Here is a 22,046-nt window from a genome sequence, read left to right as displayed (position 1 = left end):
ATGGTCCAACTAATGGGCAACTCTTAACTAAATAAATATTTTATTTAAAACAGCAGTGAAACTTCTATTAAAAATACATATAATGAATTGAGAAAACCGCTAAAGTAGCTCAGCAGCTGCGAGGTTCTGCCTAAAAATCTGGTCTATGATCATCTGAAAAACCACCCGGATGTTGGCGGTGTCTGTGGCCGTGGTGTAGTGGTGGAACACAGGCTGATCGGCTCTGCTGTTGCAAGCGGAGAACATGGCGTTGATGTGGTGAGCTGCGGCGTCCACGTCGGCATCAGCACCTGGATGGAGGCAAGGATACGTGAGATGGGGGGAAATGAAAATGGATTCACACACACTTCCACATGAACTACTACAATTACAGTGACACACAAAGGATATTAACAGACAATGCAAGCGACAAGATCTACAGCTTTTCGTTATATCATTTTAATATGTAAACGTAGGTCAAATGCCATCCATCCATGGATGGATGGCTGGATGGATGGATGGATGGAGGTCAAATGGCTCTAGGGTGATGCACTTTATATTATAATGATAATAATAATGGATTAGATTTTATATCTCGCTTTTCTATTATTAGATACTCAAAGCGCTCACAGAAAAGTGGGAACCCATCATTCATTCACACCTGGTGGTGGCAAGCTACATTTGTAGCCACAGCTGCCCTGGGGTAGACTGACGGAATCGAGGCTGCCAGTTTGCGCCTACGGCCCCTACGACCACCACCTATCATTCATTCAACATTCATTCACCAATGTGAGCGGCACCGAGGACAAGGGTGAAGTGTCATGCCCAAGGACACACTGGCAGCGATTTGAATGTCAAGAGGCAGAGAGTGACGCTGCAAGCCTCAGGTTTCTGCCATGGCCACTCTACCCACTATGCCATACCGCCCCCAAGTAAAATAAAAAAAAGGGGGAAACATGGATGATATCACACCATACCACATTTATTTATAATGCCCTTTAAAAACAAGCACAGCTAAAAAAACAAAGGGCTGTACACCACAAAGAAAAATAGAAAACTACAGGCAAATGACAGACTAAAACATATATTTTAAAACAGAAGTAAAATACACTATATTGCCAAAAGTATTTGGCCACCTGCTTTGACTCACATATGAACTTGAAGTGCCATTCCATTCCTAACTCATAGGGTGCAGCTTCAACTCTTCTGGGAAGGCTGTCCACAAAGTTGCGGAGTGTGTTTATAGGAATTTTCGACCATTCTTCCAAAAGCGCATTGGTGAGGTCACACTAATGTTGGTCGAGAAGGCCTGGCTCTCAGTCTCCGTTCTAATTCATCCCAAAGGTGTTCTATCGGGTTCAAGTCAGGACTCTGTGCAGGCCAGTCAAGTTCATCCACACCAGACTGTGTCATTCATGTCTTTTTGGACCTTGCTTTGTGCACAGTCATGTTGGAATAGAAAAGGTCCGATTGAAACTGTTCCCACTAGGTTGGGAGCAAGGAATTGTCCTAATTGTTTTGGTATCCTGGAGAATTTCAAATTCATATCACTGGAACTAAGGGGCCAAGCCCAACTCCTGAAAAACAACCCCACACCATAATTCCTCCTCCACCAAATTTCATGCTCAATGCAGTCCAATATGTACCGCATCAGATGCTTTGCATTGGACTTTGTGTTGTATGGCTTAGATGAAGCTGCTCGGCCATGAAAACCCATTCCATGAAGTTCTCTGCGTAATGTACATGGGCTAATTGGAAGGTCACATGAAGTTTGGAGCTCTGTAGCAGAAAGTTGGCAACCTCTTTGCACTATGTGCTTCAGCATCCGCTGAGCCCTCTCTGTTAGTTTACCTGGCCTACCACTTGGTGGCTGTGTTGCTAGTGTTCCCAAACTCTTTCATTTTCTAATAATAAAGCCAACAGTTGATTTTGGAATATTTAGAAGCGAGGAAATTTCACGACTGGATTTGTCACACAGGTTTCAAAGTCTGGGCTGGGTTAAAAGCCAGTGAGTAAAAATAGGTTTTAAAAAGGGTCTTAAAAGTATTCAAAGAAGGAGCCTGTCTCACACGGAGAGGGAGATCATTCATGAGTTTGGGACCCGCAACAGAAAAGGCTCTGTCCCCTCTGAGTTTTCGGTACCTCCAGTCACAGCTGACCTGAGGGACTGGGTGGGGGCATAGTGGTGAAGCAGCTCAGAGAGGTAAGGCGGGGCAAGATAATGTTGGGTTTTTTACAACAAAAAATACTTTCAAAATGGCCTCTAAAACACAAAGGCAGCCACAGTGAAGTGAGGCTAAAACAGGAGGACTATTCTGTCGTTCAAAAATCATGCAGCTGCAGACATGAGAGGGAGGACTGGCTAATTCCAAAATACAAAGAGTGACAGTAATCCAGTCGAGATGTAATGAAGGCATGGATTACAGTCTCAAACTGCTGGCTGGAGAGGTTTTTAACCTTGACCATCTGATGCAAGTGAAAAAAAGCTGGCTTTCACCACGTGCCAATCTGAGGGCCCAATTTAAATCCCTATCAATATGAAAGCCCGGGTTGGGTTTAAGGTGCATAGCCAAGGGGCCTAAGTCAACAGGGCGCAGGGGGTTCACAAATACCACTAGGTCCAAAAATTATTATTCCATTTTCTTGTCATTAAAATTAAAAACAATTAGGGCAATCCAAGCCTTGACATCATCAAGACAAGTGGCTGCATTGATGAGGTATGTTTTCTCTTTAACGGAAAATAAATTTGGCTGTCATCGGCATAACAGTGAAAAGAAATGTCAAGCTTTTTTGGGATTGAGCCTAGGGGAAGTAAATAAATGGAAAACAGAATTGGTCCTAAAACTGAGCCATGTGGGAGCCCACATGTAAAGGGAGCAATATAAATTCTGTATCAGCATCATTTACAGAAGAGGTTATATTTGTTAAATACGACTTCAACCTACTGAGGGCAGTACCACAGATGCCCACTTGATGCTGTAGGTGGCTAAAAAAATAAATATAGTCCGACTCAATGATGCCGTTATATCAAGTAAAACCAAAATCACATGATAACTTAAATCTTTTGCTCGGAAAATGTCATTAAAATCCTTAACGGTGACAGGGTAAATATCTGAAATATCACAGTCCTCTCAAAAGTTTTTAACTGGATAAAAACAATTTTCTCTGAGATCTTTGAGAGGAAAGGCAGCTTAGAAAATGGCCGAAAATAACAGACTGAATTGTCTAGGTTTATTGAAAAAGGAGTTGAACCACGGCATGTTTAAAACTGGGAGGAACAACACCAGAAGGCAGACTATTTAAAATGTTAAGAACAGGCTGCCCTATGCAATAAAAACATCCTTATAAAAAGGTAGGAGGGACAGCATTATGGGGGAACATGAGGGCTTCATATGATCAATTAGCTCCTGTAACTGCAGCAGAGTCAATTGCTCAAACTGATAAACAGAGAACTGAAAAGGGGGTACAAGGAGCAGAGGTCAGAACAGAAATAAGAGCCCTTGCAGTGGCAACCTTATCAATAAAATACTCTAAAAAGGCATTGCACACCTCAGAAGGGTTTCAAACATGTCGGCTGAGGGGCACAAAGTACAGAGTCAATGGTTTTATATAAGACACGTGGGTTAAGACTATCTGAGACAATAATAATTGCCAAATATTCTCTTTTTGCATCTTTTACTGTGCTCTGATTGATAGAAATGCCAATTGTCCTTTAAAATCCAGTGACACCTGAAGCTTGTCCTTCGACCTGCATTCAGCTTTGCGGCACTCACGCCTCACAGCACTGGTTCTATCAATTAAAACCAGGGTTTTGACCTTAATTTGAGCATTTTTGACTTTTAAAAAGGAGCCACGGAGTCCAAGACTGTCTAACAAGAGTGAAACAATGCGCAGTTTCTCGGTGTCAGAAGGTATAAAAAATGTGGTTAAAAGCAATAAAAAAAACTGACCAGCAGTGGAAGGTTAAAACGCAACCGCACTCTTTAGCTGTCAAGTTATAACTAGCTTCAAAAGGCACATTGTCACAAATGTCCAAGTTAAACACAGGTAGACCATGGAAGAGGACAAGATCAAGCGTGTGACCATGTGTGTGGGGCCAGACAAACTGTCAGATTAATAGTCAATAAGGCTTAAAAAATCCTTCACCAGTGGCTTATCTAGACAGCATACATGGGACATTAAAATCTCCAACTAGGACACAATAATTGTGAGGCATAATTCCTGCTAAAAAGTCAGAAACGTCCTTTATGAAGTCCTTTTATTGAGGCAGGTGGTAAATGACAGCGCAGAGCACCAAATCAGGGTGACACACCTCAAATAAAGTCATCTCAAAGTTGGCGAAAAATGAGGAAGGAAAGCATTGCTTATATTTATAGTCATTTATATAGTGTTGTCGTTCCTCCTCCTTAGCTTGAGGTACGGGGAGTTACTATAACAAAAGCCAGCCAGCAGAAGCTCTAAGAAAACACTGGATTCAACGGCACAGAACCACGTCTCAGTTGTGCATAGGACATCCAGACAGCGTGCCTCAAAGAAATCTGAGTGGAAATGTTTTGTTCGACACTGATCTGGCGTTTACCAGGCCAATTCTGGCAGAAGAATGAGACAGTGAATCCTGGCACAGCAACTTTAAATTCGAAAGATTTACCCCACGTTGGTGGCACCAGGCTGAGCAGGTGCGACTAGTCCAAGGTCTCTCATCGGGGTTGATCACCGGTACAGGGCAGTCCGATGGAACCACATAAGGCCAAAGAGCAATGAGGCAACTGTTTAGTCCATTTCTTGACCGGATAGTGTGGAAAGAGCACTCCAGGAGTACCCTCTGCTTTACCCGCCATAACGAAAGCATAGGGATGGAAACTGGAAAAGGTGAGTTGGGACTTCTCAATGTAGCGGGGGCAAGACATTTCGACCACCAAGATCAAATGAAAAGCTATTTTTGACAGGTCTAAAATCCAGCAGCTCTTGGCGAACATACACCAGCAGAGATTTGAACTGTTTAGTGCAGAAGGCCAAAATCAACAAAAACTGAAACCAGACAGAGCGGTAGACGACACACCAAACATCTCATTTTGACTATGGGAAGTTTGGTTGTTTTAACAGGTTATGGGGGTCAAACTACTAAATTGGAACAGTCAATCACAAATTAATTAAAATGGACAGAAAGCACATTAGAACTGTATACCTAATGGTGTCATGAAAACCTTAGTTGAGTAGTTGTGTCAAATTTAGATTATGGTTTGGTAATTTGGACAAATACCACAGAAATTAACTGAAAATAAAGCTGCTCGAGTTGTCCTAAATTGCCCTTTTAGGACAAGTGTTAAATATTTTTTTCTAGCTGGCTTGGTTAACTGTAAAGGGTGGGATCAATTATTATGTTAATTTTATTCCAAAAACTATTAACAAAAAATCCATTAATACTTTACACCAACCAAACTGTAATTTTTCAAAAATACATTCCACACGGAAATAAAAAAAAAAAAGTTGCTTTTCAATACCTCCTTCAAACTAACAATGCAGAATACCTTGTCGTATAGAGCAATAGTGGCTTGGGATTCCCGTCCTCAATGATTATGGGAATTAATTTAGTAATTTTGTAAAAGATTAAAGGGGACCAATTATGCAAAACCAACTTTTCTTATCTGATCCTACCTCCTTTGTGCATTTGGGATCCCCATAGTACCAAAAATTTAAAATCAAACCATGGAGGCATTGCAGAGATATTCATAAGATAATCTTGCCGCCCTTCATTGTTTTGGGAATTTTCTTGGTCCTGTGATGACTTCTGACCTGTGACATCTGTGGCTATCTCCACGTATGGTAGAAATGTACCTGAAGATCTTTGGGTGAGTCCGCCTTTGGAGTTTGACGCTTTAGTCAATGAGTTTCTTCATTTTATCTATCTTCTTTTTGGGGGCCAGACTGGCTCGTACACGCACCTGCATCCTTCGCTGTTGCCATTTTAATAGAAAGTATTGTACAGTTCAAACATATGTCAGTAGACTATATGGAAGCGCTAAAAAATAAAGACTCAGTTGAGTTGAGGCACATGAATAAGACCCAAAAACAGCAAGGATCTATGCAACATTTTGACCAAAGGACCAACATTACACGTTATGTAAACCACAAGGGGAGTGTTTTAAATGTCAAAAAAATAAAAATAAAAGAATCATCTCTATCATGGTTCAACGCTCCATTCCGATTCCTTCATGAGCCAGTGTTGGTAGAAGTCCAAGAGTGTTTCTACGTCTGGTTTTACATTTCAAATACTTGATACTATGCTCTTTTGGATGGTGACTCTGATACCTTGGGAAATTATTTCTCATTTGGTTGCATCTACTGCTAAATATCAATGATTTGAAAAATCCACTTTTAATATTTAAAGTGTAACTGAAAAGTCAAACATGAAACATTTTTGTTGAATTTCCTAACAGTTTAATTTACAGTCAGCAGGACTTTTCAAAGCATACCTTTAAAACTGGAAATGAATAATCTCAGGTGTCTTCCAGAATGTAGGATCTTCTCCTGGAAAAGGTCTGTTTTGTTCAAGAACAGAATCTGCAAGATGGAAGGTAGTTAACCAATGCGACTGAGGCTCACAGCTGTTTCTTATCACCCTCAAATGTCAGGCTTAGCAAAATAAGCCTTGAGAAATACATGTCAGCATTTGTAGACAACCTCAAGAAGCCACTTCATTCACTGTCCATACTATAATATATGCAATAATTTAAATATGATCCCCCTGCTCCCTTGTTTCTTTTTTTTAATCTCTACAGCAGCTACGAAGTAAACATGACTAGCAAACATTAAGACGACAATACATTTGCACATTACCTGAAGCTATACTTGAATAAACCTTGGTTGATATCATAAATAACAACAAAATACATCCACAAAATTACTTGGATGAAAAAGCTGTATGACAACAGCAGGACTGAAACCGGGAGAAAGTCGCACACGCTTGCATAAATTGTTTGACAAATGTTGATTGTCAAAAAACTCATCACGGAGAGCAGAAAGCGCTGCCAGCTAGGACACTTAACGCAAATCACCTGTTCAAAGCTGCAAATTAGGCATGCCAAATGCAATTATGATCCCCAATCAAAAGCAAACAAGCGTCATAATTTTTGGGATAGTTATGAACAAACAAATGCACAACAAGGATGCTCAAATGTGTGTTTTTTTGCACACTTTAAATCATTGGAATTATGGCCAGTTGGTGCCATTTTCCCCCTTTTAAATATGAATTCTATATTTACTACAAAGCGTTAGAAAAGTGGGAATATACAAATGCACGGCTGTAAAAAAAACAAAAAAAACATTATGTATCCCACAAGGCATCCCATAATTATTTCGGGCGGAAGGCGGAGTACACCCTGGACATGTCGCCAGCTCATAACTATGTTCACACTTTATTGCAATAATACTATAATATTTTAATAATACTATCATTTGTGTCACTCTTAATGTTCTAGCACTGTTGTTTTTTCAAACAGCTTAGTGGGCGTGACTAATATACAATTGGCCTCATTAACTTTGCCTATAAAGTGACTTTGCAGTGAGAACAGTTTGTTTAAAATCCAACCTACCACTGATGTGGAATTGAAGACAGTGTTGGAACAGAGTGATGTGAAAAGCTCAAGGCTTTCCTGCAGCCGGTTCTATGAGTTTTCCAGATTCGGGCAAAAGAAAAAATGTTAGCGCCAAGTTTGTTAAGGTAATACTGCTTAACTGTCAACTCTAGGGATGCAACAATTGACCTGTTTTACTATCAACAGTAAAAATAAAACGTCACGGTTATACAATCGCAAAGGTGTGTTTCAGTCCTCCTCCCAGACATTATGCCTGTAAGTTATTTTCAGCACATCCTGCACAGAACGAAAAGTTAGATTAGCGTTGCATTTGCTTATACCCACATATCGAGAGACATGCTAGTAGGCTACATTAGCTTAAAAATGTCAGGACAAAGCAGCGCTTATACTGCAGGTACATATCAAGAGACACGCTAGTATGCTACATAAGCTTAAAAATGGCAGCAGGACAAAGCAGCAAACTTTACCCAAAAAAAATTAAAGTTGAAAGTGTGGGAAAATTTGGGGTACTCAAATGACCACGTAGTCATTGAACACGATTGTTCACGCTTTTGCAAAACCTGCCAAAAGAATGTTGCGGCTCAAGGGTCTAATAGGCCAATATAGCGCAGCATTTGCTGGATCACCACAAAGCTTTACATACCAAAGTAAAGGTAAGACATACATTTAATTAATGTTAATGGCAAGTTACTTAATGAAGAATTTAATTGGTAAAGCATTAGATATACACGTGTCATTCAGTCTGTAGCTTAGCATTGACTCGGTTCGGTGTAAGCAGGTCATTCAATGACAATTTTAACGTTTTTGCTTCCTTCCTGTTAGTGTTGAATATACTACATATGCAAGTTAATATAACAAGTGTAAAACAGTAACAAAACCAGGGGTTTATACAATAAAATCAATATACCCTTGGTTCTAATTATGTGCATTCCAGCTATTAACACTGTGTAAAACAAATTAAAAACAAAATAGGGATGGATGACACTTGATGACAACACTTTCTTGGCAGATAAATAACATTTTACTCTGGGAGATCAATAAGTTAATCTTAGTGTTGTATAAATAAAATAATTAATTAATTTAGTATAAATATTTGTGTTTATATTTATTTGTACTGTTATTATATTAGATTACTGTACAGTAATAAATAACCCTTCAGGATCTTCAAGTAATGTGTGATTGTTGTTAAATTAACGCATAATAATTTTGAAACCGTAATTATTACTCAGACTGTAATCTATCCATCCATCCATCTATTTATCCATTTTCTACCACTTGTCTCTCTCTGGGTCAAGGGTGGCTGGAGGATATCCCAGCTGCATTCATGCGGAAGGCGGCGCACACCCTGGACAAGTCGCCACCTCATCGCAGGGCCAACACAGACAGACAACCAATCATTCAGTCAAAATGTATAATTGCTGCATCCCTAGTTGACTCGTCGAATGTGTTTTGACAACATACCACAGTTGGCTTTTCAGGGAGGGACATGTCATAACTGCTCAGGGCCACAACGAACAAGACGGCTTGGATACAGTCAAAACAGCGCAGCCATTTCCTCCTCTCACTCCGCTGTCCACCAACATCGTACAACCTGTTAGCACACAAATTAGGTCATGCACAGTGACTTTGAAATGTTACAAGCACATACATATAAAAGGGAGCAATGCTCAATTTAAAAGATCTTGAACAAATCAGTGATACATTGATTTTTATGAAATGAAAAAAGCCAATTTTGTATTCAAAAAGTAAACAGTCAGAACCCAGTTAGTGGTATGATCCGCACTCTTTCTCAGCCACTACCACCTAAAAATTATACTGCCCAATGATATGCTGTACCTCAGCTGATTTGAAATCATCCATCCATCCATTTTCTACTGCTTATTCCCTTTGGGGCCGCTGGTGCCTATCTCAGCTACAATCGGGCGGAAGGCGGTGTACACCCTGGACAAGTCGCCACCTCATCGCAGGGCCAACACAGATAGACGGACAACATTCACACTCACGTTCACACACTAGGGCCAATTTAATGTTGCCAATCAACCTATCCCCACAGCATCCTTAATCTAAATGAAAGATCCATCAAATTCTATGTCCATCCATTTTATACCGCTTATTCCCTTTTGGGGTCGCTGGCGCCTATCTCAGCTACAATCGGGCGGAAGGCAGTGTACACCCTGAACAAGTCGCCACCTCATCGCAGGGCCAACACAGATAGACGGACAACATTCACACTCACGTTCACACACTAGGGCCAATTTAGTGTTGCCAATCAACCTATCCCCACAGCATCCTTAATCTAAATGAAAGATCCATCAAATTCTATGTCATCAATAATAAAACCACAACTCAAGATGCCTACTAGTAGTGTTAATGTCACAAAACTAACACCCTCTGGCAATGCAGCTTTGTAACAATGGAGTTGGGGAAAAACAAAAACCCTACCAAACTCATTTAAAAAATAGCAGGTAGCACTTAGTGAAGCCAAGGGCCTTGGTGACACTGATAATGAGTTTCCATTCGGGTCAAACCATCTACAGGTGTGTGATTACACCAGAGCGTTTATCCACCAGGCCGAGCATCAGAATGTGTCATCAGCAGTTTGTCATAGAGAAAAGAAGAGCATCAGTCCTAAAATATGTCCCCTTTAGCATGGGCTATCTGAACAATGTCAAATGTTTTAGTTGATTTGGATTGTTAATGCAATAACTATCAACATTTGGACTTGAAAATAATTGTTAAAATAGATTACACAACAATAACAGAGGCACAGTACCAAATTCTGGGCCCCCACAGGAAATACTTCTAAAAGGGCACCCACCCGACCCTTAAACCAACGTTGCTGCCCCATATACACACATTTGATGTGTTTACATGCACTAAACACATTATTGCATAGACTTGATTGAAACCAGCTTTTGAAAACACTTGAAAAAACCCTAATTAGATATTTTATTTTTTAAAAATGGGACTAAGATATCTAAAGAAAAATCCAAAACTAAATAATTTGTTTTTGTTAAAAGGGCCGACAAATTCAATGTAAAAGTAGCCAGAAGATGAATTTAGATCATCGCATAACCTGTCATTATTCACTTAAGTATAAATATGTCAAGTTTAAAATCAACATATTTTTCCAGAGTGTGGAGTTTTTGATTTAGATAGGATTATCATCAGTGGATACTATCATCTTAACCCTTTGATGCATAACATATGCACACCCCTTTTAATGCACAACATGGGTCAAAAATGACCCGCATCAATTTCCCGTGTTATTTCATGCTGCCTGAGTGTCTCTTTGCTGTATCTTTTGAAATCAATGTATTTTATAATTTAATAATTCAAGTATTCTTTAAAAATCTTGTTTTTGATTACCACAAATCATTATTTATATTTGTTTTACCATACCTTATGAACACAAGTATTTGTGTTAATACTACATCAAGTTTACACACATAGGTCAAAAATGACCCGCATCAATTTCCCATGTTATTTCATGCTGCCTGAGTGTTTCTTTGCTGTATCTTTTGAATTTAATGTATTTTATAATTTAATAATTCAATTATTCTTTAAAAATCTTGTTTTTGATTACCACAAATCATTATTTATATTTTTCCTACCATACTTTATGAACAAAAATATTTTTTGTAATACTACATCAAGTTTACAAACATGGGTCAAAAATGGATGAAGGAATATTACAATAATATTTTACTTCAAATACTTATTTTAGATGTGATTTGGGCCAAACAATCATACATTTATCATTTGAAACCTGGTTATTTGTCATTTTGGCAAACATCTGGCAGTAACAAAAATAAACTTGTGAATTAGACCAACGTAAAATAAAATTGTCAATTCAGTTCTTGAAATATATAGCAAAGCAACGCTCAGGCTAACATGAAATAACATAGAAAATAGATGTGGGTCATTTTTGACCCATGTTGTGGATTGGAAGGGTAGTAATACAAAAATCATTTTTATTCAAAAAGTATGAAGAGAAAGAATAAAATAATGTTTAATGACCAAAAACAAGTTAATTGAGGAATACCTGGAATACTGAAAGATTACATTCAATTATTGCAAATAAACAGATAATAAAAACTTGGTTGGGTCACATTTGACCCATGTTATGCATCAAAGGGGTAACAATATCTCATATTAGTGCATTTTCTGGGAGGTAACTCTCACCCTATTTTTAAAACCTATAGTCGCGCCCTGTTTCTAATTTTATTTGAGGCTCTTTGAATGCACCTGGGGGGCTATGAGATGCAAAAGATAAACGTTTACTTAACTTTCTCCTTTGCGGACACATACATTTAGATCATTAGCACCTAATCCTTGTTCCAAAAGGCTGGTGCTATGTGTGAATGCTTAAATGTATGAATGGGCGCCACATCACATGCAAGCTTCATGTGAATTGAAATACATTAAGTCTTACCGGAATATAACATCATTCACTTGGAACTGCGTCTCGATGATTCCACAAGTCCTTACTCTCACTCGGAGAACATCTCTCTCAGTGGGGACATAGTTGGGAGCGATGATTCGACTCATGTTCTCGAAGAAACTGAACAGAGAAAATTTCACAATCTCAAACATGAGCCACAAAAACACCTGGCTTGAATATGCATTCTCCTATATCGGGGGTCGGCAACACGCGGCACTAGATCCGCATGCGGCTCTTCAGCGCCGCCCTAGTGGCTCTCTGGAGCTTTTTCAAAAACGTATGAAAAATGTAAAAAGATAAGGGGAAAAAAATACAAAAAATATATTTTTTGCTTTAATATGGTTTTTGTAGGAGAACAAACATGACACAAACCTCCCTAATAGTTATAAAGCACACTATTTACATTAAACATGCTTTACTGATTTGAGTATTTGGCAAGCGCCGTTTTGTCCAACTAATTTTGGCGGTCTTTGAACTCACCGTAGTTCGTTTACGTGTATAACTTTCTCCGACTTTCTAGTAATGTTTCATGCCACTTCTTTTTCTGTCTCATTTTAACGTTGTGCATGAATGCACAAAGGTGTAGATGTCTCGATGGATGGCTCGCCTGCTGATAGAATCATATAGCGTCAAAAAAATGTGTCCACTACACTTTCATATCACAATGTAAAACACGTCAAATCCAGATATCTTTTGATTTGGCGCCGCTGGTGGGAAATTCAACTTCCTGATCTTACACGGAAAATGTCTGACTGGCTTTCCTTCGTAGTTATGCCCCACTCTATTTTGTATATACGTTAAAGAAATGTGATTGGATCTGTGCAAACCCCGCCCCACCCATCTTCAAGACAAAATTAAATATGATTGAATTTCGTTTGACAACATTTTTGTATTGTTTTTATTTGTCGCCACTGGTTTACTGAGGGCTGAGGGGAGGGTTGTGTTTATCTTTGTGTGCGCAGACTCGTAGAGCCTGACACATTGGACAGAACAACAGCTGAGGGAAGATGTGTAGCGTGTCTCTTTTTCAGCGAATATCTCCGCTACTGTCGATAACTTTGCCAACTTGTTATATATTAATTTTGTGAGTACATTGAAATGTACTTACTCAACTTAAAACATTTTGGGGTGGGGGCAAGACATATTTAAGGGGGCTCTTCCCCACCTTGCTCCTACACAGAGCTGGCCACGCATACATGTCTGAATAGAAGAAATTGAAAGTATATCAAATAAGACATAGTGAATCTATTTGCGCTGTACAACTCTGTTTTTTTAACCAAACAGAATTTCTTACTTCAAAATGTGTCCAAAACTTAATGTTATTGGGTCTTACAGAATATGTTCACTAGCACGGTCCCTGGTGTTGTCTCTCTTGTTCCTAAATGTAAACAAGTGGTAAATAATTTGGGTGTTTAATTTGTCAATAATCAAAATGTTGCCAACTGATTTCTTTCAGTTCTACCGTGTCACTAAAATAATGCCCTTAATGATGGCCATTCATGCTTTAATTAGTGTTTGCATTGATGTATGTTGGTGTCAACCAGTTTATCTATAGTCTACAACTGGCAAAAAAACGCTGCAGCACGAATCTTAAACACTAGACAACAGAGTTACTTCACTCTGGTTCATTGACTTCCAGTCAGTCTCAGATGATTTGACACTTTTGTTTCTAAAAGGGAGTACATGGTACGGCTTTGTTTTAATTGAGCACTTTAATCATCATCGCGCCAGTAGAGCTTTGTGGTGTACCAACCACAAAGGACCCAACCGTGGTTGGGTCCAATTAAGTTTCTCTGTAGCTGGTCCAGGCTTTGGAAATGCTGACCCATCTCAGACTTACATTTGTTCAGGGCAAAACATAAAACTAATTCATACAGAGATGCATTTGGTACTTAAAGAGCTGTTTGCTACCTATATGCAGATGTCTGCAGGGCGCTAACTTCCCAAGGTATTTGTTGTAAGCATTACTATTTATCCCAGCTACTTACGGCTTTTAGGACGTAATGACGTACACTACGTACGAAACACGTGCACACGCATTGGCTTTGCTTGTTTGTAAGTAAGTGATTTGCATAGCTAATGTTAGTTATCATTGTGTGTATATTCCATTATAACAACATGACAGCAAATTGTGTGTTGCTTCTCTTGGACTGCTTGTGTGTATGTGTGCACGTACCCTCTGTTAACGATGCAGGGTGAGTGAAAAGCCTGAATACAAATTTGTCGGGTCGTGTGTTTTTTTCCATTCAGTTTGATTAGTAATTGTGAAAAATACAGACTTTAAAAAAATATATACATTCTCCTTTATCACTATTAGTAACATGTGCTAGCACTTTTAAAAAAAAACATGGCCACTTTTTTTTATACATTTTAACCTATTGTTTTATTATATCAATTAATTTCATTCTGTTTTCAATCACTATTGTCAACTAAAGCTGAGGTAACGGGCTTTCAAAATAAGTTTGACTGATGATTTCATAAAGTGTCCTTTACCTCTATTCTTTCATAATCCATACAAAAACTGACAAAATTAATGTGCAGAAGATTGTGTAAATCAAAGCTAAAGGCAAGCCGATGCAATATTGGTGTGTGTGTGACCTTTTTTGGCTAGGCAGCGCCTTTCCCTTGTACAGAAGGCAATCCGTGGCAAAGCTAATGTCCCAAATTTAATCTAACACAAAAGGAGGTACACGCTCAGTTTCTTGGGAAGTCAAGGGTGTCACGACACAGTCAGATCCAAAAATTATCATGGGATAAATTGGTGTGGAGCCTTGCAGACTGCAAAAAAGTCTAGTTAGGCTTCGTATCATCCTTAGAGTTGTGAGCTTGTTGAGTTCCATTGAAATGAAACTGACATTATTAAAAACAAAATCTGGCTACTTTATGTGGACTGGATATGGACCTCTAGTCACATAAAATCAATTCCTCATAATGCTTCAAATATATATTTTCATTATATGCTCATTATTATATTTGTATCATTTGTACTATTAATATTATATGATGAAAGTAAGATATACATTATTTAAGTACAAACTACATCAACAGATCAATTCTTTAAGTACACAAACTAAAGAGGCCCCCTTTAGTTTGTGTACTTAAAGAATTGATCAGTTACGAGCTTTATAAAGATAACGCATGTTTGTTGTAGAACACATAACCTCTCTCGCTGGACATCTTTCAAATGTTCTCATACACACATATATTCAAGTGATTATATTTGATTAAACTTGTTTTTTTTTTAATTTTAGTGATACATACAGTACCATAAAACTTTACACAATATATTATAAATAAATGTATAATGAAAAAAAAAAAACTCTCTCTTTAAAATTACCCCATGAACTTCAGCTTTACAGATGCCAAAGCTGACTCGCAGAAAGAATAAGTAATGATAACCACTTCTACCATACAGTGCATCCAGAAAGTATTCACAGCACGTCACTTTCCACATTGCGTTATGTTAAAGCCTTATTCCAAAATGTAATACATAATTTTTTATCCTCAAAAATCTACACACTACCCTATGACAACAATGTGAAAAGTTTTTTTTTTTTATAATTTATTGCAAATGTATTAAAAATAAAACTGAGAAATCATCCATAATTACTCACAGGCGTTGCTCAATATTTTGTTGATGCACCTTTGAGAGCAATTACAGCCTCATTTATGTTTCAATACGATGCCAGAAGACAGTGACCATCGGGTTCTTGGTCACTTCTCTGTGTAGGGCCCTTCCACCCCCATTGCTCAGTTTATACGGCCTGCCAACTCTCAGAAGAATCCTGGTAGTTCCAAACTTCTTTAGTTTACAGAGGATGGAGGCCACAAATGAGGAGACCCACACACGCCCACAATGCATATGAAATGCCCAAAGCTGCCACTTTTTATTTATTTATTTTTAACCTTGGAGCAAAAGTGCCACCTTCTCTATAAAAAAGGGCCACTGTTGGAAATGAGTGGCGGTAGTCTAGAAAACTCACACAGATTGCGCCTTGGGTTCACTTTGCCAAAAGCAAAAACCGGACCGAGGTGGGACCTTGAATATAGGCAGGTCTGTGCCTTTCCAAATCATGTCTAACCAACATAATTTATCGCAGGTTAAGCCAGTGCTTCTCAAATATTTTCTGTTACGCACCCCTTGGAAGAAGAAAAGATTTCAGCCCCCCCCACCACTCTCCATCATGACTAAAAATAGTATATTTTGTCGATAAATTTGTGATGACAATACCTCTGCATAACATTGTAAGCTTATCAAAAATAGAAGAAAAACACACCAGTCTTTCCTAGTCTCCCACCGTGGTTACAGGGAAAACAAGTGTGACATATGCTCATCATATTCTGGTACAGCAAAAAAAAAGAATGTTCCTCGAGGTTACGCACCCTGACATTTTACCGTGCCCCCCCAGGGGGACTCGCCCCAATGTTTGAGAAACACTGGGTTAAGCTGTAAGAACACTGAGGATGATCAGTTCAATAAAGATGCCCCTGAACTAACTTTTGAGCTTCATAGCAAACACTTTTAATACCTATGTACATGTGATTTCTTAGTTTTTTATTTTTAAAACATTTGCAAACATTTCTAAGAGAAAGCGCTTACCTTGTCATCATGAGGTAGTGTGTAGAATTTTTCGGGCAAAAATAAATGTATTGCATTTTGGAAAAGGCTGTTAAATAACAAAATGTGGAAAAACTGAAGCCCTGCAAATACTTTCCTGGACAGGGGTGTGGAATTTTACACCTGTCACCATGACCAGTTCTGTCAAAATCAATAGTCGCTGACTGACAAGTATTTTATACGGCACATTAGTCATCACACATCTAATGCTTTGATTACGGTTTCTTGTACAGCCTGATAGAGCAAATTGAAAGGATGTATTTGCGAATGATGCTATGGTTCACCACAAGTCGCCACCTCACCTGCGATGAGGTGGCGAGGTGTCCAGGGTGTACCCCACCTTCCGCCCGGATGCAGCTGAGATAGGTTCCAGCGACCCCCCCCCCCCGCGACCTCGAACGGGACAAGCGGTAAAAAATGGATGGATGGGCTATGGTTTCGGATCAGAATTGTTGGCCAACATAGAAAAACGCAACAGCTAGGAGAGAGCACAGTATTAAATGTGTTATACTTGTAGAGCGTTTTTCTACCTTCAAGGTACTCAAAGCGCTTTGACACTATTTCCACATTCACCCATTCACACACACACACTGATGGTGGGAGCTGCCATGCAAGACCCTAACCACAACCCATCCGGACCAAGGGTGAAGTATCTTGCTCAAGGACACAACGGACGTGACGAGGTTGGTAAAAGATAGGGATTGAACCGGGAACCCTCAGGTTGCTGGCACGGCCAGTAACCCAACTGCACCACGCAGTCTCTATGCCGTATTAACTTCACTATTATACTCACTAGAGTGCAGAGTCGTTAAGTTCAAACTCGTAACCTCTGGATGCAGCCGCTCGCACACCCAAGTCTGCCCAAAGTGCACAGAAAGCATGAGCCACAAAGGGAAGCAGCTCCTGGTCGTCTCCCATACACTGACTACAGGACAAGATGGAGCGGGCGTGAATCTAAAACAAAAAAAGCAAAAACTGTTGACATCTGATAGGGTGTTGGTAAAAATAAAAGTTAAGAGGTCCACTCCAGACCTCCCAATAATTTCATTTTCACGTACAGTATAGATGATAGTGTGGTTTGGTGTGTACATGTGAATAACAAGCACAGAATTATGTTTTGCTTTAGTGTCATGGTGGTGGTCGGCACCAAAAGGTCAGAGATATTGGATGAGAATGGCAACGTCTTCAAAGCTACTGTGGAAAGTTCCAACTTAAAAAGGCAGAACCACTAACTTTTCCTCACAATATATACATATACAAACATATATACAACATACACACATATATAGCTGCCTCTTGCAATAATACATTCCTATATATTTTTTGACCGATAAATATAATCATTTCAAAAACGTATTGAAAAAGGCTCCTAATTTTGCTGCTGACATATGCAGTCACATATTGCATTAAATCCGATTGTATTATTTTGTCAAATATATTATTAATCTACTTGCTAATTTACTATAAATATCTGGTTACTTTCTGTTGTAACATGGTTCGGTCTATACTTGTTAAAAATTAATAAGCACTTATTCTTCTGTTGGACACTTTACATTAGCGCTGCACAATTAATCGATATCGATTCAACATTGAGATTTTAATTAGTGCGATAAATAACTAAAAAAAGCAGATATTTTTTTTCTCCGCCATTACTGGCATTTAAGTGACAGATACACTATATTGCCAAAAGTATTTGGCCACCCATCCAAATGATGAGAATCAGGTGTCCTAATCACTAGGCCCGGTGTATAAAATCAAACACTTAGGCATGGAGACTGTTTCTACAAATTTTTGTGAAAGAATGGGTCGCTCTCAGTGATTTCCATCGTGGAACTGTCATAGTATGCCCCTGTGCAACAAATTCAGTCATGAAATTTCCTCACTCCTAAATATTCCAAAGTCAACTTGGAAAACTAAAATAGTGAAGAGTTTGGGGACAACAGCAAGTCAGCCACCAAGTGGTAGGCCTCGTAAACTGAGGGGTCAGTGGATGCTGAAGAGCATTGTGCAGAAAGTCGTTGCAGTGTCAGTTGCTACAGAGCTCCAAACTTCATGTGACCTTCCAATTAGCCCACGTACAGTACGCACAGAGCTTCATGGAATGGGTTTCCATGGCCGAACAGCTCAGCCATTCATCATCAAGTCTAATGCACAGCGTGGTATGCAATGGTGAAAAGCACATCACCAATGGACTCTAGAGCAGTGGAGACGCCTTCTCTGGACTGATGAATCACGCTTTTTCATCTGGGAATCTGATGGACAAGTCTGGGTTTGGAGGCTGCCAGGAAGACATTGCTCCGTGCCGCCCCAGGGGAGCCCGCCCCACTGTTTGAGAAAGACTGCATTAGTCAAAATTATGAAATACACTTATAAGGTAAAATCTCTGCATTGTTTTTGATGAAAATTTAGACCTTCTATGGTATTGTATTTTAATGTTAGTCCTTATGGTGGTACGGTGTAGCTGAAGAGCAAGTGTTGGAATAAGATGAGTCTAAAAAGAGTCAACAGGGCACCAAAGAGTTACATTCTCATTTTTGTAATTTCTCTGACTTTGTTATTATCAGATGTTAAAAGGTCATGGTATGATGTATTATTATCCCATTTATGAAATTAAGTGAAACAAGTGAAAATATTTGACTAAAGCGATTATATTTCAAAGTAGCTAGTGTCATAATGTGTGTTGATTGTTTTTTTGTCTCTTCATCGGCTTGGGAACTGTTCTCAGCAATCAAAGCAGAGAATCTTAACATAGTTTGCCTCTTCATGTATGCACTGGCCAGCAGTGATTGTTTTGACCCTAAAGTGAAGTCAGAGTACAAATCAATTGATTTGATATTATCAATAAACAAATTAAAGTAAATTTCCCAAATTGATACACATTTTCATATACATTTGAGATAGTTATTTATAAGAAGAAAAAAAACATTTTCAAGTCCAGTTAAGCCTTGCCCACAGAGCAATATCAGCCAACCGCCCACTGGGTAGGAATCCCTAGGCTCAAGAATGACAGTGTTACAAAATAGAATTGCAAGCAAACCAAAAGGCAGAGGTTTTATACAATGGTACCTAAACTCAAGAGTGCTTTAACTTAAGTGTTTCGGGATAAGAGCTGTATCTTGGCTGCTTGTTATGCTTTATGTCGCAAATGTGAAAATACAACACATAATATCCGCCCAAAACATCTGGTCTTACTCGTTAGCATTTGATTGTATCTTGAGATGGAAATAACTCCAAAATATGTATAGAGGACAGTGCTAAGAAGAAGAGAATTATATTCATTGAATTAAAAAAAGAAATGCTCAAAAACATGATTGGACATGTCAACAACTTGGCAAAAATTCAAGTCTATCACTGCTAGTCAGCACCATACTGAAGCAGAATGAGTTTACCACTAGCCAAGGATGTTAAAATATTTAAATGGCTGATATTTATACATGAACATATGGAAAAGCTGCTGATAGTGTGTTCGACACAGAAGCAGTTGACTCAATGGTAAATGTTGTACATTACATTAGTTCACAAAACTACAGAAGCTCTTAATGCTACATTCTATTTAATTATTTTTCATATGATATTTGTTCATACAATATAAAAGTGTTTTTTTTTTTAGACATATAACATGCAGTTCTTGAGGGTCGGGCACCAATTCAATCAATTTTAATTAATTTCTGTGGGTGATGTTGATTTGAGACATGTGTTTTGAGTAAAGAGTCACAGAACCAATTCATCTTATAAATAGATGGTACTGCTGTAGTATGAGGTGAAATCAACACACCTTATTCTTTTTGTTAGCCAGGTTTATCCTCAGCATCCCCATTCCTCGGAGGACAAACTTCATTGATGTGAGGAGGTTGTCGAGGACTGCCGGCTGGCAAGAAAAGTTGTAAACATTAAAGGTCTTGTATGTAACCAGCTCAAAATGTATTTTTTGTACTAAAAAAATATATAAAAAATCCAACACTGCCTAGCATTTTATTACAAAAAGTCCATATCTATATTTTTCACAATTAAAGTTGTCTGTGAGGTGGTGACTTTTCCAGGATGATAGACATAATTTTCTCCTTTAAAAAGTTTTAATGGTCACTAGGCCTGGTTCAATAGTCAAGAAGTCAATCAATTGCATCGATAAACTGCTATGCCCGGGTTTTTGTTTTCTTTTCTAACAAGGAGAAAAAGGTATAACCCCCTGTAACGCTCTCAGCACCGAAGTGCATTTAACAAGAGGATTAACTAACACAGTGAGCCCTCTTCTCAGTCATTCACAATCTTTGTCTTGGTGGGCAGAGAGGCCATATATGCAAGCTGCTGATTCGCGTTGAAACTACAGACTCCAGTTTGTAGCCTATTTAGAGTTACCCATTCTCTGCGAGGCAGGTTTGCACCTGGTGGCAACGATGTGCCAGGTCATGCTCTAAATTGAGTGGGTCGTGGGGTCTCCTGCGAGCCAGTTCTCCATCTGTCAAGGATGTTGATAGTGTAGCCGCGAAGCGTTGCTGAATGGCAGGAGAAAGGGCAGTGAGATGGCAGGCGTTTGCGGTCAAGTTGAGAGTTCTGAATAAGGTTGTGTAGGGGATTGTTCACGTCCAGCAAGGCCTTGTTCACCAGTCTCTGTGAGTACTCTTCTCTGCAAAGAGTCGCAGATGCAATGCCGGATAACACTGGCAGGAAATCAGATGGGGTGGGTCGTAGGCAGCCAGTGCTAATTCTCAAAGTGTCCTTGAGTAATGTGTCCAGTTTTTTACTTTGTTCACTTTGGCACCATGCTGGAGAGGCAGATTCTGCGGTACTGTAGACTAGGGCCAGGGCACCAGTGCAAAGGTTGGACGTATTTGCTCCCCAGGATGAGTCTGCCAGACGACCAAGGAGGTTGTTACTAGAAAACACATTGGCATGTAGAGATTGAAGGTGTTGCCTATCTAATTTTACCCCAAGGTATTGACGTGGAAAGCTGTAGGTGTTTTTTGCCATGTTTAGCTTCATTCTCCAAGTCTTATGATAGGCTGCTACAAGTGCCATGTCTGCCGAAAGTACGTCTTTTACTTTCGACCAGCATCTGTCAAAGTGAAGAAGAGCGAGGTCGTCGGCATATCTGTACTGCAAAGATGTTGTGCATGGCAAGTCACATATGTAAATAAATATTAAATACCATCGGCAGGGCCAGTACTGATCCTTGGGGAACTCAGTTTCTTAGGCGTCTTGGGCGGCTGGACTGTCCATCGCCTGTCTTCAGTGTGAAACTGCGATTCGAGAGAATGTTGGTGATGAATCGCACTAGGTTGCGATCAGGGATTATCCGGAGGAGTTTCAGAATCAGGCCCTGGTGCCACACAGTGTCGTAGGCTGCAGTCAGGTCCACTAAGATGATGCCCGCCTTGCGTCCTTTTTTAAAATAGATTTCAAAGTAGGGCTG

General features: G+C 39.2%; 1 protein-coding gene across 2 annotated transcripts in view; it reads right to left on the bottom strand.

Moving 5' to 3' along the window:
• Positions 1-23: 23 nt before the first annotated feature.
• The window catches only part of gnav1 (guanine nucleotide binding protein (G protein) alpha v1), a 31,096-nt gene continuing 9,073 nt past the window's right edge, over positions 24-22,046 (bottom strand). For both annotated transcript variants that reach the window (XM_061884221.1, XM_061884222.1), the window contains exons 4-10: positions 20,412-20,504; positions 17,430-17,590; positions 12,010-12,138; positions 9,036-9,165; positions 7,572-7,643; positions 6,453-6,540; positions 24-290 (exon numbers count right to left, since the gene is read on the bottom strand). In XM_061884221.1, coding sequence (XP_061740205.1) covers positions 100-290; positions 6,453-6,540; positions 7,572-7,643; positions 9,036-9,165; positions 12,010-12,138; positions 17,430-17,590; positions 20,412-20,504 — 864 coding nt within the window. In that variant the 3' untranslated portion in view covers positions 24-99. The remainder of the gene's footprint in view (positions 291-6,452; positions 6,541-7,571; positions 7,644-9,035; positions 9,166-12,009; positions 12,139-17,429; positions 17,591-20,411; positions 20,505-22,046) is intronic.

Source organism: Nerophis ophidion, linkage group LG23 (genome assembly GCF_033978795.1).
Source record: "Nerophis ophidion isolate RoL-2023_Sa linkage group LG23, RoL_Noph_v1.0, whole genome shotgun sequence".
Taxonomy (NCBI): Eukaryota; Metazoa; Chordata; class Actinopteri; order Syngnathiformes; family Syngnathidae; genus Nerophis; species Nerophis ophidion.
The sequence above is the reverse complement of the archived record's forward strand: the minus strand, read 5'-3'. Positions and strand labels throughout refer to the sequence as shown.